Source organism: Rhinolophus hipposideros (genome assembly GCF_964194185.1).
Source record: "Rhinolophus hipposideros genome assembly, chromosome: 1".
NCBI classification, from domain to species: domain Eukaryota; kingdom Metazoa; phylum Chordata; class Mammalia; order Chiroptera; family Rhinolophidae; genus Rhinolophus; species Rhinolophus hipposideros.
In genome coordinates this window covers 65,198,601-65,215,560 of record NC_138047.1, presented here as the reverse complement: position 1 = coordinate 65,215,560, position 16,960 = coordinate 65,198,601, and the positions used below count along the sequence as shown (strand labels likewise).

At 36.4% G+C, this 16,960-nt stretch overlaps 1 protein-coding gene across 1 annotated transcript in view; it reads right to left on the bottom strand.

Annotated features, from left to right (window-relative positions):
• The window catches only part of HERC5 (HECT and RLD domain containing E3 ubiquitin protein ligase 5), a 38,633-nt gene that overhangs the window by 5,881 nt on the left and 15,792 nt on the right, over positions 1-16,960 (bottom strand). The window contains exons 12-18 of the mRNA XM_081024568.1: positions 16,615-16,804; positions 15,289-15,443; positions 10,749-10,862; positions 9,720-9,830; positions 7,539-7,697; positions 5,091-5,234; positions 3,747-3,913 (exon numbers count right to left, since the gene is read on the bottom strand). Coding sequence (XP_080880694.1) covers positions 3,747-3,913; positions 5,091-5,234; positions 7,539-7,697; positions 9,720-9,830; positions 10,749-10,862; positions 15,289-15,443; positions 16,615-16,804 — 1,040 coding nt within the window. The remainder of the gene's footprint in view (positions 1-3,746; positions 3,914-5,090; positions 5,235-7,538; positions 7,698-9,719; positions 9,831-10,748; positions 10,863-15,288; positions 15,444-16,614; positions 16,805-16,960) is intronic.

Genomic DNA, 16,960 nt, shown 5'->3' with positions numbered 1-16,960 from the left:
ACCTCATTAGTATAATTGGTATAATGATTCTAGTTGGACTCTAGAGCAAGACTGTGTTCAAATCATGGTTCTATTACTATGGGGCCTGGGCCAAGTTACCTAACCTGTTTGTGTTTTAGTTTCCTCATCTGTAAAATGGGGATAATAATAATAGGATTATTCTCATTCTTTAAAAAATCTCCATAGTATTCCACTGTATAAATATACCAAAAATATATAATTTTCTTCTTGAAGAACATTTAGGTAGTCCATATACTATAACATTAAAGGCCTATCTCAAGAAACAAGAAAAATCCTAAATAAACAACCCAACATTACATGTTAGAGAACTAGAAGAAAAACAAATGAAACCCAAAGTCATCAAAAGGAAAGAAATAATAAAAATCAGAGCAGAATTAAATGAAATAGAGAACAAAAAGACAATAGAAAAAAATTAATGCAACAAAGAGCTGGACCTTTGAAAAGATGAATAAAATTGACAAACTGTTGGCTAGACTCACCAAGGAAAAAAAGAGAAAAGACAAAATCAGAAGTAAAAGGAGAAGTTACAACGGATACCACAGAAATACAAAGGATCATATGATAATACTATGAAGGACTATATATGCCACCAAATTCAATAACCTAGAAGAAATGAACAAGTTCTTAAAAATATATAACCTTTCTAGACTGAATCACGATGGAAGATCTGGAAAATCTAAATAGACCAAATAAACAGTAAGGAAACTGAACAAGTATCCAAAGATTCCCCAAAAGCAAAAGTCCACAACCAGATGGCTTCACTAGTAAATTGTACCAAAGATGATTTAATAACTATACTCCTCAAACTCTTCCAAAAAATTGAAGAAGAGGCAATACTTCCTAACTCATTTTGAGGCCAACATTACCTTAATACCAAAAACCTGGTAAGAATAACACCCACACACAAGAAAACTACAGACCACCGTTTCTGATGAATACAGAAGCAAAAATCCTAAACAAAATACTAGCAAAGCAAATACAACAATACATTAAAAAGATTACATATAATGATCAAGTGGGGTTCTTTCCAGAGGCACAAGGATGATTCAACATACACGAATTGATTAATGTGATAACCACATAAACAAAATAGAGGATAAAAATCATATGATCATATCAATAGATGCAGAAAAAGCATCTGACAAGACATAATATCCATTTATGATTAAAACACTTAAAGGCCACATATAACAAACCCTCTGCTAATATCATGCTTAATGGTGAAAAACTGAAATATTATTTTCCTCTAAAATCAGAAACAAGACAGGGATGCCCCCTCTCACTGTTATTCAAAATAGTGTTGGAAGTCCTCGCCAGAGCAGTCAGCCAAGAGAAAGAAATAAAAGGCATCCCAACTGGGAATGAAGAAGTTAAATTATCACATTTTGCAGATGACATGATTCTTTATATAGAAACCCCAAAAACTCCACCAAAAAAAGATTAGACACGATAAACAGAGTAGAGCTGTAAGATACAAAAATCAATGTACAAAAATCCATTGCTTTCCTATACACTAACAATTAAATTTCAGAAAAAGAAACGAAAAAACAATTCCTTTTGCAATTGCAACAAAAATAATAAAATATCTAGGAATAAACAAAGAAGGTAAAGGATCTATACAATGAAAACTATAAGACATTATTCAAAGAAATTGAAGAAGACACAAAGAAATGGAAAGATATTCCACATTCATAGATTGAAAGAAGCAACATAAATTTAAAACGGCAATATTTTACCCAAAGCAATATACAGATTTAACGCAATCCCCATCAAAATCCCAATAGCATTTTTTAAAGAAATAGAACACAAAAAAATCATCAGATTTGCATGGAATCAGAAAAGACCCTGAACAGTCAAAGAAATTCTGAGAAAAAAGATTAAGCCTGGAGTTATCACACTCCGTGACTTCAATTTATACTATAAAGCGACAATAATCAAAACAGTATGGTATTGGCAGAAAAACATACACACAGACCAAAAGAATAGAATGAGAATCCAGAAATAAACCCACATATATGTGGGCAGAAATTTTTGAAAAAGGAGCCAAAAACAAACAATAAAGAAAAAAATGTCTCTTCAACAAATGGTAATGAGAAAACTGGAAAGCCATGTGCAGAAGAATGAAACTAGCTTGCTATCTGTCACTATATACCAAAATTAACTCAAAATGGATCAAAGACCTAAACATAAGACTGGAAACAATGAACTGCATAGAAGAAAGCATAGATACTAAATTTAAGGACCTTGGGTTCAGAAAGGATTTTATGAATTTGACCCCAAAGGCTAGGGAAGTAAAAGCAAAAATAAATGAATGGGACTGTATCAAACTGAAAAGCTTCTGCACATGAAAAGAAACCATCAACAAAACAAAGAGGCAACCAAACAAAGGGAGAAGGTATTTGTAAACAACATCTCCAATAATGGGCTAGTATCCAAAATATATAAAGAACTCATATAACTCAACAACAAAAAGAACCCCAAACAATCCAATTAATAAAATGGGCAGAGGATCTCTGACACTTCTACGAAGAAGACATACAAATGACCAACACATATGAAAAAATGCTCAACTTCACTAGCTGTTAGGGAAATGCAAATCAAAACCACAATGAGATACTACCTCACTCCTGTTAGAATGGCTATCATCAACAAGACAAATAATAAGTGCTGGAGAGGTTTGGGAGAAAAAGGAGCCCTCGAACAGTGCTGTGAGAATGTAAATTTGTACAGACACCAGGGAAAACAGTATGACGTTTCCCCAAAAAAATTAAGAATAGAATTAACACACGACCCAGCAATCCTTCTTTTGGGTATCTACCCAAAACAATCTGGAAATATTTATCCATAAAGATATATGTACCCCTATGTTCATTGCAGCATTGTTCAGTGTCCAAGACATGGAAACAACCTAAGTGTCCCTCGGTAGATGACTGGATAAAGAAGATGTGGTCCATATACACAATAGAATATTACTCATCCATAAGATGAAATACTGCCATTTGTGACATAATGATTGGATCACAAGATTATCGTGGTAAGCGAAATAAATCAGACAGAAAAAAATCAGGAACCGTGACTTCACTCATGTGTGGAATATAAAACTGAAAGCAACAAATGAACAAGACAAACAAACAAAAACTCACAGACACAGACAACAGCTAATGGTTACCAGAGGGTAATGGGGAAGGGAGTGGTAGAGGAGGGTAAAGTGGGTCAAACATATGGTGAAAGAAGGAGAACTGACTTTGGGTGGTGAGCACACAATGCAATACATAGATGATGTATTACAGAATTGTACAAAACTTACATAATTTTACTAACCGATGTCACCCTAATAAATTTAATGAAAACAAATAAAAATTAAAAAATAAATCTACAAAAAATATATTAAAAAAATAAATGTCACTTGTAGATTTCACACCAAGGTGTAACCTGTGCTCTGTCTATGACTGTTTCTATACAAAGTTCAAAGATTAATGTAAGTCCTGAGGACTAATTATAGAAAAAATAAACTTTTCTTAATTTTAGAAAGTTAATTATTAATCCAAAAATTCTTGACAGAGTTAAAATTGGTTTCAAGTACCCAGAATGCTACTGTTGAACATGAAAATATTACTGGGGGAATGTGTTTAAATATTTATCTAAATATATGTTTAAAAAATAAATAAATAAATAAATAAATATATGTTAGGTAGAATTCTGAAAAAGGAACTATGTTTACTGACTTTCCCCAAAGAGGACTGAGTTCTTTCAAGTCTTCTAATGATGGTGCTTGGTCCAAAAGTTTCTTAAACAGAGCCAGTGGGAAAGGGATGTTGGCAACATTGCAGTTGAACAGGCAAAGTCCACATAGAACCCCAAAGAAGAAATATCTCTTCTTCTCAAATTTAGGCTGAAAAGAGAAAGAAAACCGTATTATGATTTTTTTACCAATACAATGACATGTTTATATCATGTAAACCTTTTTTTTCCCCTTTCACAAAATCAAATCATAAATTAAAACCAAAGAGCTTGCGGTAAAAATATTTATGGTGAAAAAGAGGGAGGGATTAAAAAGTACAAATTGGTAATTACAAAATAGTCATGAGGATGTATAAAATACAGCATAGGGAATATAGTCAATAATATTATAGTAACTATGTACGGTGTCAGATGAGTACTGGATTTATCAGGGTGATCACTTTGTAAGTTTTATAAATGTCTAATCACTGTGTTGTACACCTGAAACTGATAAAATACTGTATGTCTACCGTAATTGAAAAATAAAAATTGTTTTTAAAAAAGATAGAAAAATAATATTTAGGGTTTATATTCAATCATTAAGTCACCGTAAATCCCTGACACAGTTTTGGTTACTAAAAGCATTAACAGAATAGGGGCTGATAGGATAGGAGAGGTATTTAGGGGGAAAATACTGCACCGAGTGGTAAATAAGTCCAAGAGATCTAATGCACAGTAGTAAATACAGACAACGATATTGGGTTATAATCCCCCAATGTACTAAGAGACTAGATCTTAATTATTCCAACCACTAAAAAGAAATAATTATGTTACATGTTGGAGGTGCTAATTATTGCTACAATAGCAATCATAATAATATAAATGCATCAAATCAACATATTGTACACCTTCAATTTACAGTGTTATGTCATTTACTTCAATAAAACAAATAAATGAAGGCACTAACAGGAATAGAAACACATCAGGCTCAGTAATCCTTATAAAGTTTGCACAATTTCCTTTCATAGCCTTTGTCTTCAAGTTCATCAGGAAAAATAGAACTGTAACAAAGAATGAGTGCCTGAGAAATAAGGGGTTCATTTTTATCTATATATTCCACAATTGGTCAAAAACATATATTGCGTTAAGTTCTCCTATGTGGACATGAGAGCCCAGGGAAAGTGGATCCCATTTTAGAGAAAATAATCACCTTATTAGAATTAGAATTTATCTCCACAATTACGTCAATTCTTCTCCTAATATAAAACAGTACAGACAACCTAATTTCCTATGGTGCTGACATACCTCTTCTGTCAGGAAATACCATCAACAAAGAAAAAAAGACTTACCCTGACAGGAAACCACATATAGGAAGCCTCTTCAGGATATATGAACATCCCATATTCTGGCTGGGTCATCTCTTCAAACAGACAATGGAAAAACTCTGCTCTGACTCCTCCAAAGTCATGTCCAATTTCTCCACTAAATGAAACCTGAAGAAACAGAGCAAATAATGCATCACTTCCAGGGCTATATATTGCTATGTATTAAGTCTCATTTAATATAATAACAGCTAACATTACTGTGGGCCCAAGTATTTGGTAGGCATTGTGGTAAGCATCTTACTTGTATTGTGTATTTAATCTCCCATTAATCCTATAAAGGTGAGAAGGCTTCAAAAATTTAAATAAGTTTCCCAAGGTTATACAACTGCTAAAATGGTGCAGCCTAGATTTTCTCCTATGTCTGTGAAACCTCAGAGCCTGAAGTTTTTACCACTAAATTGACCTCAATTGGCATCACTGTCGTAAGATACATTAAGTATAATGAAAATAGACATAAAGAAATCAGAAATATTAGGATTTTCAAAAAACCAAAAAGCCGGAACATGCATACAGTATTCACTCGCTTGGCTGTTTACTCCTTGAGGAGGTGGCACCAATTCCTCCCCAAGATGATTCTATCATAACCCATCTTTGCTCCTTCAATTACTCGCTCCATTCCTGCCTTTCCTTCTTGGACTCCTTCACTTCAGTTTATAAATGTGTTCAGGTCTCCCTTACCCTAAAAACAAACAAACACCATTGTCTTCAAATCAGACAATACTGTCTCCTCTTACTCTAGGTTGTCAAATGTCAGAGAATGCTATCACCAACTTACAAACTCATTTTTCTACTTGAATGCTTCTCTCCAAGAGGACAAAGAACCCGGAACCTTCAATTCCAAGGACTTTTTCTCGTCTCATCTCCTTGATCTTGCTATCTCCTTTTGCACTTCTGACCAGCTCCTCTTTCTTCACTCTTTTTCTCCCTTGCTTTCTCTTATGAAGCACTATTTAGGTTTTTCTTTTTTTTCCTGCTGCTTTAATACCAGAAATTCCTTTCTCTCTGCTCTTTCCCTGGGTGCTCATTTTTCTCTTTAACCTTCATATCCATCCATCTTCTCTTCTGCTTAACACACACTCATTTCCACAAGGCCTGCTGCTTAACATTTCCATCTGGATGTTCCACCAGCACTCCTATAAAGCTCCTTTTACTGGTTTATTTAGGTGAATGCCTCTTTCACTTTAAAGAGATGCAAGTTTCAAACCTCACTGAATTATTTAAAATTCTTTACAGTGAGACCAGATGATAAATCAGCCCCTTCCTTTGGGCAAGTTCCTTAATCTCACAAAGTATTAGGTTTCTCACAGGATTATCAGAAAGATTAAATGGGATAACATATTAAAATGCCTCACAGTTTGGAAGAATGTTATCTAAATTTTAAAAAATGGGTAAAATGAAATATAAAAAGTGGAACTAAAATAGCTGAGTAGACTGGCTATCTGACACAGCTTAGAATCACATGAGTTTGTCAGATTTTTCAAATTACTCGTGGGTAAAAATATATGGAGATGCCAGTTATAACTGCAAACCCCATTGCAACATACTTTTAAAATAGTATTTTGAGCCTCAGTCAAGTCCATCTTTCTTTAATCTGAGTAGGATAAGTGATAAACTAGGGTCTCCCATCAAAAACACTCTAATAAAAATTATCAGGCAAATCTTTATTTAGAAAGTCTAGGACCCGATGGTTGGGCCCATATCCTGGCTCTGGTACTTATCAGTTGTGTTACCCTTGGATAAGTTACCTAATAATTCTGTATCTATTTTCCCATATGTAAAATGAGAGCCACACACTTGTTGAAAGGGTTACACAAACAAGTGAAAAGCATTTAGAACAGTTCATAGCACAAGGAAAACATTCACTAGATCTACCAGTCATTATTATTATTCTGTGTCGAATATATCCTAGTAAGACAAGTTATATAGTTACTAAACCAAAGATCATTTTTGAATGTTCAGATATCCACAATTATACTCTCAAAAAAACACGTAGTCAATAGGAGGATGCTCTGTCTTCCACAGAGCAATGTGGGTTCCTGCATGAGAGCAGAAACAAACCTCCATTTTCCATGGTATCAACCTCATCTCACTGAAACCCTTAAAACCTGTTGACTAGCCAGGCTAGGTCAGGCCTCAGGAGGGACTGGACCTCTTAGACTTAGTGCTGGACTTTCTATTTGATCAGGTTGGGGGAGGACAACCATTTTATCTGCTGCTCCTTAGCCTGAGTGTACTGACAAAGTGCCTGCAAGCTATCACCTGAAACTCACAGGTAACTGGGTAATTAGGGGAACTTGAAAGCAGACCACCTCAGCGGCAAAGGGAGATAATTTCTCCTCTGTTAAGACCCATTGTCATATTCTTTTATGTTTTCCTTATCTCAGCAGCAATATATTGAGAATTATACTTTACCATTAACTCCCTCCTCAGATCTTCATTCTCAAATTGATTTAGCTGACGCAAAACATCCTCAATCAAGTGACTCCTTCTGACCGTCAGATTAATGGCAAACATGTTCCACCCTCCATGTTCCACAATTCCGGCCAATATACAAGCTCTAAATCTTTTCTCCTAGGAAAACAGAAATGTTTCAATTCATTTCACCATTTGCTCTTTGTAGAAATTTATAATATGGAATAAACTGGTTCAGTTTATCGTAAGTGCATGTCACATTTACAAAAAAGAGCCATATATATATATGTATGTATGTATTACACACACACACACACAAACACACCATTGGAGATAAGCTATATATTCAGTATTCACCCTCAGTGAGCAGAAGAAACATAGGACCCGAGGAATGAAAAGCTTTGAAGTCCACCAGGGTGAGCAGGAAAGTGACCAATGGACCAATGGCTCCATTGGACCACTTTATCCTGTAAACACAAATCATTAATACTTCAGTTACCAAAGCTAATTATCATCAATAGGCTAAGAGACTTATTAGTAAACACTGAAGCAGTGCACTGAAACATAATATTCTCATTCAGAAGAGAAGTTCAGAAGTTTAGAAAGAAAGCATGATGCAGGACAAGTTTGGGCATGAGAGATCTCTCTAAAGATAGCCTATTCTATAAGACATGGAAGATTGTTGAAGGTCTCCCTATTAATGATTTCTCACGTGAGAAAATGGATCTTACTGCAAAGGAACTAACAGAAGAAAAAGAAACTGCTTTTGAATTTCTTTCCTCTGCATGACTAGACAATCATTTCGATGTTACTAAATGCTCCAAAGCTGAAGAATCTAAATGTCGCCTTTGACTCTAGTACCAAATACGTAATAATAATGCTACACTTAAATCACTTGTGAAAAACAGCACATTCTAAAGATTGTGTGCTTCTTGGTACAAATTTGTGACAGTTTATCATCATGCTGTTAGTGTTGCATTCTAAATAAAATATATATTCAAATGAAAAAAATAATAAATGAAAAAAAAAATAAAGATAGCCTATTCTAGAAGGAAAACCCAGAGAAGAGATTTTTAGGTTAACAGTTAATCTAAGAAGTTAATTGAGAGTGATACACACACACACACACACACACACACACACACACACTCCATTTGAAACCAAATGGCAATGTGGGATCATTCAAGTCAATGGCTCTTAGCAAAACAAAGAGCAATCAAATACCAGTTCTATAAAATTACTGCTGGCACCTTGTTTAAACTCAGGAGAGAATAGTTAGAGATGAAGCAAAATAAAATTCTGATATCATTTCTTCCTTTCATTTTCCTTTGTTAAATATTTCATTAATGGTCATTCTTAGAACTCATAAATCAAATTCCTATTTAGTTTTATTGTGCTAACTGCATAATGTGAAAGTATATATTTTTATGACATATTTGAGTATTCATACATATACACATATATATATGTATATATATATATATGTATACACAGATGCATATACAAAAGTCAAAGTGACACAGTAAGAGCTAACACTTTGGGGCACTCACTTTGTGCAAGACACTATTCTAAATGCTGTATCTATATTAACAAATTTAATATTTATAAAAAGGCAATGAGGTACATTTCCCAAGCCATTTCAATTGTCCAATTTTAAGTTCAGAAGCACTCTGCTGGATATGCTGACGAACAAAACCAACTCAACTGATCATGGTTCAGCAAAAAGGGGATACTTTTTACAAACCTTAAGTATAGCACCATCACAGAGTACCAGCCATTTATTTGGGTCCAGATTTCAAGAATCGTCTGTCACCTTTATTCCCACTGCTTTGTTTTTCTCACTAGATTTGACCTCCTTAAATACTGGTGCAATTCCAATCAAGCTCAAGTCGGCTATGCCTCTTAGAGCGCCATTCAGAAGACTACAGGCACAAACCTCAAAGTCAAAGCCCTATAAGTAATCCAGCTGCCCAAGCTCATCAGGCCCTGATCAGCCGCAAGGCCAAGCCAATCCAAATTATGACTGTCCCTCTGGTCCTCTTCATTAGAGTATAAGCTTCTTGAATGCCACGACCATTGGTTTCACCAGTGGGTGCCTCCCTTATCACCACAAAAATATTGTCTGATTAAGAAGGCATTTATCATTTGATTTGTTAATGAAGACAAAGAAAGCATACATACCTGTATTTTTAAATGCGCGTCTGCATATAGTAGTTTAATTTTCGACTGAATATTAAAGGTAAATGGAAAATGACTAAATATGACAGGATACTGGGCGTCTACGCAAGTGTTCTAAAAATGGAAATGAGAACAATTCTGATAAAAGAAAGGACAGGAGACATCTGACGCCTTACTTCATAGCCTTAAATCCCTGATGGTTTAAGGTCTCAGTACTTATGGCCAAACCAACTCAAAGTGCTTACATACATAAAATTCTACTTACATACATAAAATTCTACTTACATACATAAAATTCTGAGAACATGTTTTACTGTACCAGTGAAAGGTATAGAAACCTAGTATTTTCAGTGCTCATTTAATTTAGCAATTATAAGCCCTGGACACTTTCCCAGAGTCTGTTCTGCTGCAACCTATACTTCTGAAATGTAAATTAGTTCAGATGCATATGGTAAACAGGGGAATGAAATAACCTAGATAGATGGTTAGCTCAGACATGGTTTTTGCCAGGCAAGGGTGGATGCATTAGTAGTTATAAGCCTTCAGAGAAAAGGAAAAACACCCCAGGTCAGCTGCTGAACTGGCAGCAAGAGCCCTTTGCCTGTATTTCAAGAAAATAAAATGGGAGAACTTACTCAGGGTACCCTCCCCAAAGTTGCAGCCCTATACTGCTGGCTCCTGGTAAGTCACCCTGCCTTCTATGCCCACCCTAGGCAGAGCTCCACTTCCATCTGTTATCTCAATACCACCAGTCCTCTAACTAGAACGTGGATAGATTTCTACCCTTTTGTTTTTGTGCACTTTTCATATTTGCATAGCACTCTCACCCACAAGCTGTTTGTCTGGTAGAGCTAGGCTATCTGCCCAGGTAGCCACCACTTTTCTGTAAGTGCTCTGGCTATACACAGGTTTTAAGGGGGTCTGTCTTGCTTTTCCCATAGGCCCTGCAATTTCTATGTCGAAAGTTATAGCACAAATGCCTGTATTAACTCACTGATGATCAAATTGCCCTTTCAAACATGCCATACTTACTGAGTTCATTTTCCAAGAGGATCTTCTATATGCGTCTCCATAAAAATCAAGCCAGTGTGTGAGTTCATTTATTTTGAAAATATTTTCAGGCAGTTGACATTTAGTCTGGCTTACCTTAAATAAAATATAACCTATGAGAAACTTTTATATATAAAGACAATTTTGCTTAATGGCTACTAGATTATCAGAATAAATAGCAAATTAAATACTCTTTTAACGACCAGAATAAAGTTCTACCCATTTCCTCTACTGCCAAGGCCCAAATTTTTCAGGAACATAAATACTTAAGTTTGAAGAGTAGAAATTGATAATTATGAAAATAAACTTCTAGTTACTTTTACTTCATAGAAAAGTTTTAAAGAACTTTAAGTCCAAAGAAAAACACACTGTCGGCCGGCCCGGTGGCTCAGGTGGTTGGAGCACTGTGCTCCTAATGCCGAGGTCGCCAGTTCAATTCCCACATGGGCCAGTGAGCTGCACCCTCTACAGCTAAGGTTGTGAACAATGGCTCTCCCTGGAGCTGGGCTGCCGTGAGCAGCGGAGGTTGGCATGAGCTGCCGTGGGCTACCGTGTGCTCCCAGGAGGGGCTGGTGGCCAGCGCAAGTGGCCGGCAGCCAGCATGAGCGGCCGGCAGCCGGCGAGAGCTGCAGTGAGCTGTGAGGGGCCGACCAATGACTGGTGACTGACTGCCTCAGCCAGAGGGATCACAAGGCTCATAATACCAGCATGGGCCAGGGAGCTGCGTCCTACACAACTAGACTGAGAAACAACGGCTTGAACCGAACCGGAGTGGGGTGCGGGAGGCAGAAGAAGGGGGAGTAAAAAAGAAAAATACATTGTAATATAAATCCAAAGTACTCTGGGGCCCAATACTTCACGTCATGTTCTTCAGAGCTTAACTATATACCATTTATATATGTTCCCACTGGCAAGGCATATACAGAACATTCCCTCCTAAACAGTAGGGGAATTTTCCAGCTGCCATCCCCTGAGGTCACCATGGTTATTATGACATACACATGAACACCCTGGCACAGCTCACCATCAATCAATGAAGACACTGATAACGACGCGAGCAACCATCATTATTTGACATGGATGGGCATAGTCCTGGCCTCAACGACCAATTCTCAGGAGGTCTTCTAAAAGACCCTCTTTGGCTGTGCAAACTAAGACCATTCATCTGGAATATTCTTACTGATTCTGGCCTATACCCCAAATGATCCAGGATTCCCAGTACCACCACCCACAGTTCATTCCTGTGACTGGTCTTCTGGACCGTGCTGATCACCATCTTGCACTTTCAAAAGCCTCATGATTGCACAGCAAATGCAAAGGAATCTATAGTTAATTACTAGATATAATGTGAGAACTTAGCAAATTCGCTGGCTATAAAATCAATATTCAAAAATCAATGCATTTGGGGCAGACAGTTGGTTCGAGCGCGAGCTCTGGGCAATGGGGCCGTCGCTTCAATTCCCACATGGGCCAGCGAGCTGCACCCTCTGCAACTAGAATGAAGTTGATGAGCTGCTGCTCAGCTCCCGTGTGGCCAGATCACTCAGTTGGTTGGAGAACGGGCTCTCAACCACAAGGTTGCCGCCTCGACTCCTCGACTCCCGCAAGGAATGGTGGGCCGTGCCCCCTGCAACTAACAACAGCAACTGGACCTGGAACTGAGCTGCGTCCTTTACAACTAAGACTGAAAGGACAACAACTTGACTTGGAAAAGTCCCGGAAGTACACACTGTTCCCCAATAAAAAGTCCTGTTCCCCCTCCCCAATAAAATCTTAAAAAAAAAAAAAATCAATGCATTCCTACAAACCAACAGATAACTTGTAAGATATTTACAGAAACCTAAATGTATCAAATATCATGAAATAGATCTGACTAAACAATATCCAAGACTTTCATAGTAAAATAACAAAACTTTATTGAAGGACTGTAAAGACAATCTAGTAAGCAGAAGAAACAGGCACCACAAAGATTCACAGTAGCAAAGATGTCAATTCTCCCCAAAGTGAAATACAGATTCAATGCAACTCCAATCAAATTCCTAATAAGATGTGTGTGTGTGTGTGTAACCTGAGAAGCCAATTCTAAAATTTGTATGGAAGAGCCAAGTGCCACAAATAGCCAAGATAAACTTCAAGAACAAGATAGGAATAACTTCTCTTAACAGATATAAACAATATAGAGCCACATTAAATGACCAACAAGTTCAGAAGAGAGCCTGGAAATGAATCTGACACATAGAACATTGTTTTATGACAAAGTTTGCATTACCTATCAGTAGAGAAAGGACAGAATTTCAATAAGTGGTGCCCGGTAATTGTTTTCATATGGAAAATAATAAAAATAAATTTAAAATAAATTTCCAATTGGATTACCAAAACACCAAATTGTGAAAGGCAAAGCTAAAATCAATACTCTCTTTAGACATGGGCAAGAGCAGTCTTAGCTCTGGGCCCATAATTTAAAGGTCCTGGCTCTGGCCTTCCTACAGCCAATCAACTTCCCACAGGGGAAGTAAGGTGTCTGCAGGGCCAAGGGGACCTGTCTAGGTGCAGCCCACACCTCCCTTTCTAGACTGCTCCAGATACCCAGTACCTGAGGTCCCTGCTCAAATGCCTCCAAGCCAGCTACCAGGACCTGCACAGGTCTCTTCCCTTGTTTGGTCTCTGCAGAGTAGGCTGTGTCATAGGTAAACACACCCCTAGACCCCAGGACTGGCTAAGGAGCAGCTACTGTGGAAGGTGGGGATGTAACACAGACTTATGAGCGGAAGTGTCCACCTATGGGCATGACACCCCGGTGTGGACAAAACCAAAGCAGGAAAAGAAGGCAGAGGACTTAGGGAGGCCTATGTCTGGGTCTCCACCTTTTAGTGCAGAACTCTGTAAGGAGCCTGAGATTTCTAAATTCAAGCCTGGCCTCCCACCCGTCAAGGTGGAAAGACAGAGTATACTTTATTTATTAAGCAGTTTGTTAGCTAGATTTCCAACCCTTTAAATTAAATTAGACATTTGGTATAAGGGCCTTTGTTTGTACCCTTCCTTTGGTCCAGCTATTGCCTCTATTAGAAAACTACCTAGAGCAGCTTTCAGGGCCAAATCAGGCCCTCTGCTTATTTACCTAATGTCTTGGAGGAACGTAGACATGCCCATTCGTTTTCATATTGCCAAGCACTGCTTTCATGCTACTACTGCAGAGTAAAATAGTTGCAGCTGCCAAAGAAACCACATGCCTCACAAAGCATAAAATATTTACTATCCAGTCCTGTCCAAAAAGAAACCCTGCTGATCCCAGATGCAGGTAAAAATTTCAAACCTTGGAAGAGGAAAGCTTAACACAAGACACAAGGAATAAAACTTATATAAAGAAATGGATCAACAAATTCATCTATATTAAAAATTAAGAATGTGAATTCATCAAAAAAAACCCACAAAAAACACATGCTACGAACTAGGATATATTTGCGATACATATTATTGACAAAGGACTGGTTTCTGAAATAAAGAAAACTCCTATAATCAATAAGAAAAAGCAAATGAATCATTTAGATTGAGCAAAAGTCAAGGATACTTTATAGAATAGGTAACAAATATTGCAATTATAAACATGTAAATATACTCTAATGTATTACAACCAGGGAAATACGATTAAAATCGTAATCTAGTATCATTTCACACTGAAAATATTTTCCCAGTTTTAAAGTCAGACATGGAACAGGAATTCTCATTATCTCCTCAACAGGGTTTAAATTAGTCCAAGGACTTTGGAAAACAGTTTGTAACTACCAATAATAAAGAACACATTCATATCCTATAATCTATCAATTCCAGGATTAGGAATTGAAACTAAAAACCAACTCTTGATACATGAACACCAAAAGATATGTACAAAAAAGTTAATAGCAGCATGTTATCTCATAGAGTACACCTGCAAAAAATAAGAATTGCAAAGAGTACACATATCCATCAATACTGGAAGGGTAACTACGAAGAGGGTCAAAATGTGGACTATGACGTAGATGTGAAAATGAATTACAGCCAAAAGTATCAATCTGGATGAATCTGTAAGACAAATCTTGTGTAAGAAGCATGTAATCCATTCATTTAAATTTTGAAAACAGCAAAATTAAACAACATAGTGCCCTGAGAAATATAGTCATTAAACAATAAAAAGAGTAGGGGAACAACAATTAACCCCAAATCCAGGATTATGGCTACCTCCAGGAGGTGAGCAGGCACAATCTGTGAAAAATACGCAGGCATTTCTAAAGTACTGAAAATGCTTTCTTTTTCAACATGGATGGTACTTACACTGACGTCTGCTTTACTACTTTTCTGCAAACTGTTCATAGATTATATATATATATACACACACACTGATTTAATTCACAAAAAACAAAATTTTAAAACTAGCAATATAAACTTCATGTTTCAATTAAGAGTCTGCTTAAAATTCAGGCCAGCTGAAACCAAGGGAATTTTTATTGCAAAATAAGGATATATGAGTTTCTAAAAGAACACTTACCCTGTGAAGCCTTTTTAGTATTTCTAGGAGAGCTTTAATGTGACAGTTATTCTCAGCACTTTCAGCCCAACATTGCAGCTGAGCAGTGATGGCTCTTTTAAACATCTGGACCAGTTTGGTAAAAGCGGATTCTTGCAGAGATGCCCAATATTCCTCTAAGGGATATAAGGTAAATAAACATTAGCATGTAATTTCTCATACGTTCTTAAATGTAAAAAGTGGTTAATATTTTCCAAAACTGACAGAATATTTTCATATACATCATAGTTACAAAAACACGTTTGTAATAAATTTTTCAGCAAATACGATTGTAATTAAAGTTTAGAATGTAATGCCCTAGAAAAAAAATTCCTTGACAGTAACACAACCACACACTTGATAAACTTGTGAAAAAACAGACAAAATGAGTCACATTTTTATCCAGATAAAATAGCATACTGTAGTAAAAACTAGATTAAGAACTATTTGTGAGTGCTCCCAGCATGAGTTTTCAACTCAAAACACACCTTTTGGCATTGTAAAAAAACAAAAAATATTTTCAACTAGCTTTTCATCACTTATGTTATCTCGATTTAATAAAACCTAAGAAAGAAGGGACTTACTTGGGCTGAATATGTTCTTTATTGTTTTTAAAAAAGAAAACTAAAATCTAATCAAGCCCCTAGACCTAAATTCCAGTGTACTGGAAACGGAAAAAAAAACAATCAGACAAATTTAGAAGTGGAACATTCTACAGGACAACTGACCTAGATTTAAAAAAAAAGGCTATAAAATACTTTTTGGGACAACTGCAGAAATTTGAATGTGGCCTAGGTATTAGATAATATTACAGAATTATGGATAACTTTATTAGGTTTGATAATGTCATTGTAATGTAGAATTCTGTACTAAGAGATGCATGCTGAAATATTATGGGTGAAATGTCATGGTATCTCCAACTCACTTTCAAATTGTTCAGCAGAAATAAAATGTAATCTGTACATAGAGAAAGAGGAAGTACATATGGCAACGTTAACAATTGCTGACTCTCAGGTACAGGAAATATGGTTATTCACTGTCCTATTCCTTCGACTTCTGTATATATTTTTCATAATAAAAAGTCATGACCAAGACACACATAGATCATTCCAAGAACAAAAAAGGTACTAGAACAATCTATTTTGGATCACCAGTTAATTATTATAGCATCTTTGGAATACACTAACATGAGCTAAAAATCATGATGTGTTTACAATTATCTACCTATATTTTACTGTAACTTTACTAGGCATGTCTTTCCATTGAGAGGATGGTAAAGTATTTTCAAATGTAAATCATCAATCTTACCCAAAACCCCTGAAGATTTATCACTCATTTTACAAACAGCCACCGCAAATGGAACCACCAGGCTCTTCCAATTGTTAAAATCATGCATCATGGGACATTCTGGGAGAAGGAAGAAAACTTCTAAAGCTTCTTGGTGTGGAGAATGAAATGGAAGATTTTTGAGCAGATTATCCCTGAGACATGTGGTTATCTGTGGTCAAAAAAGGATCACGGAAAAAGACAGTCAAAACACAGGAGGAACTGGGTGCCACTTACTGTAAATAAAATAAAATGTAGAACCTGTATTTTCACAGCACCATGAAATTGGAATGACCATTTAGTCTAAAAACCATGTTTACATCCCATC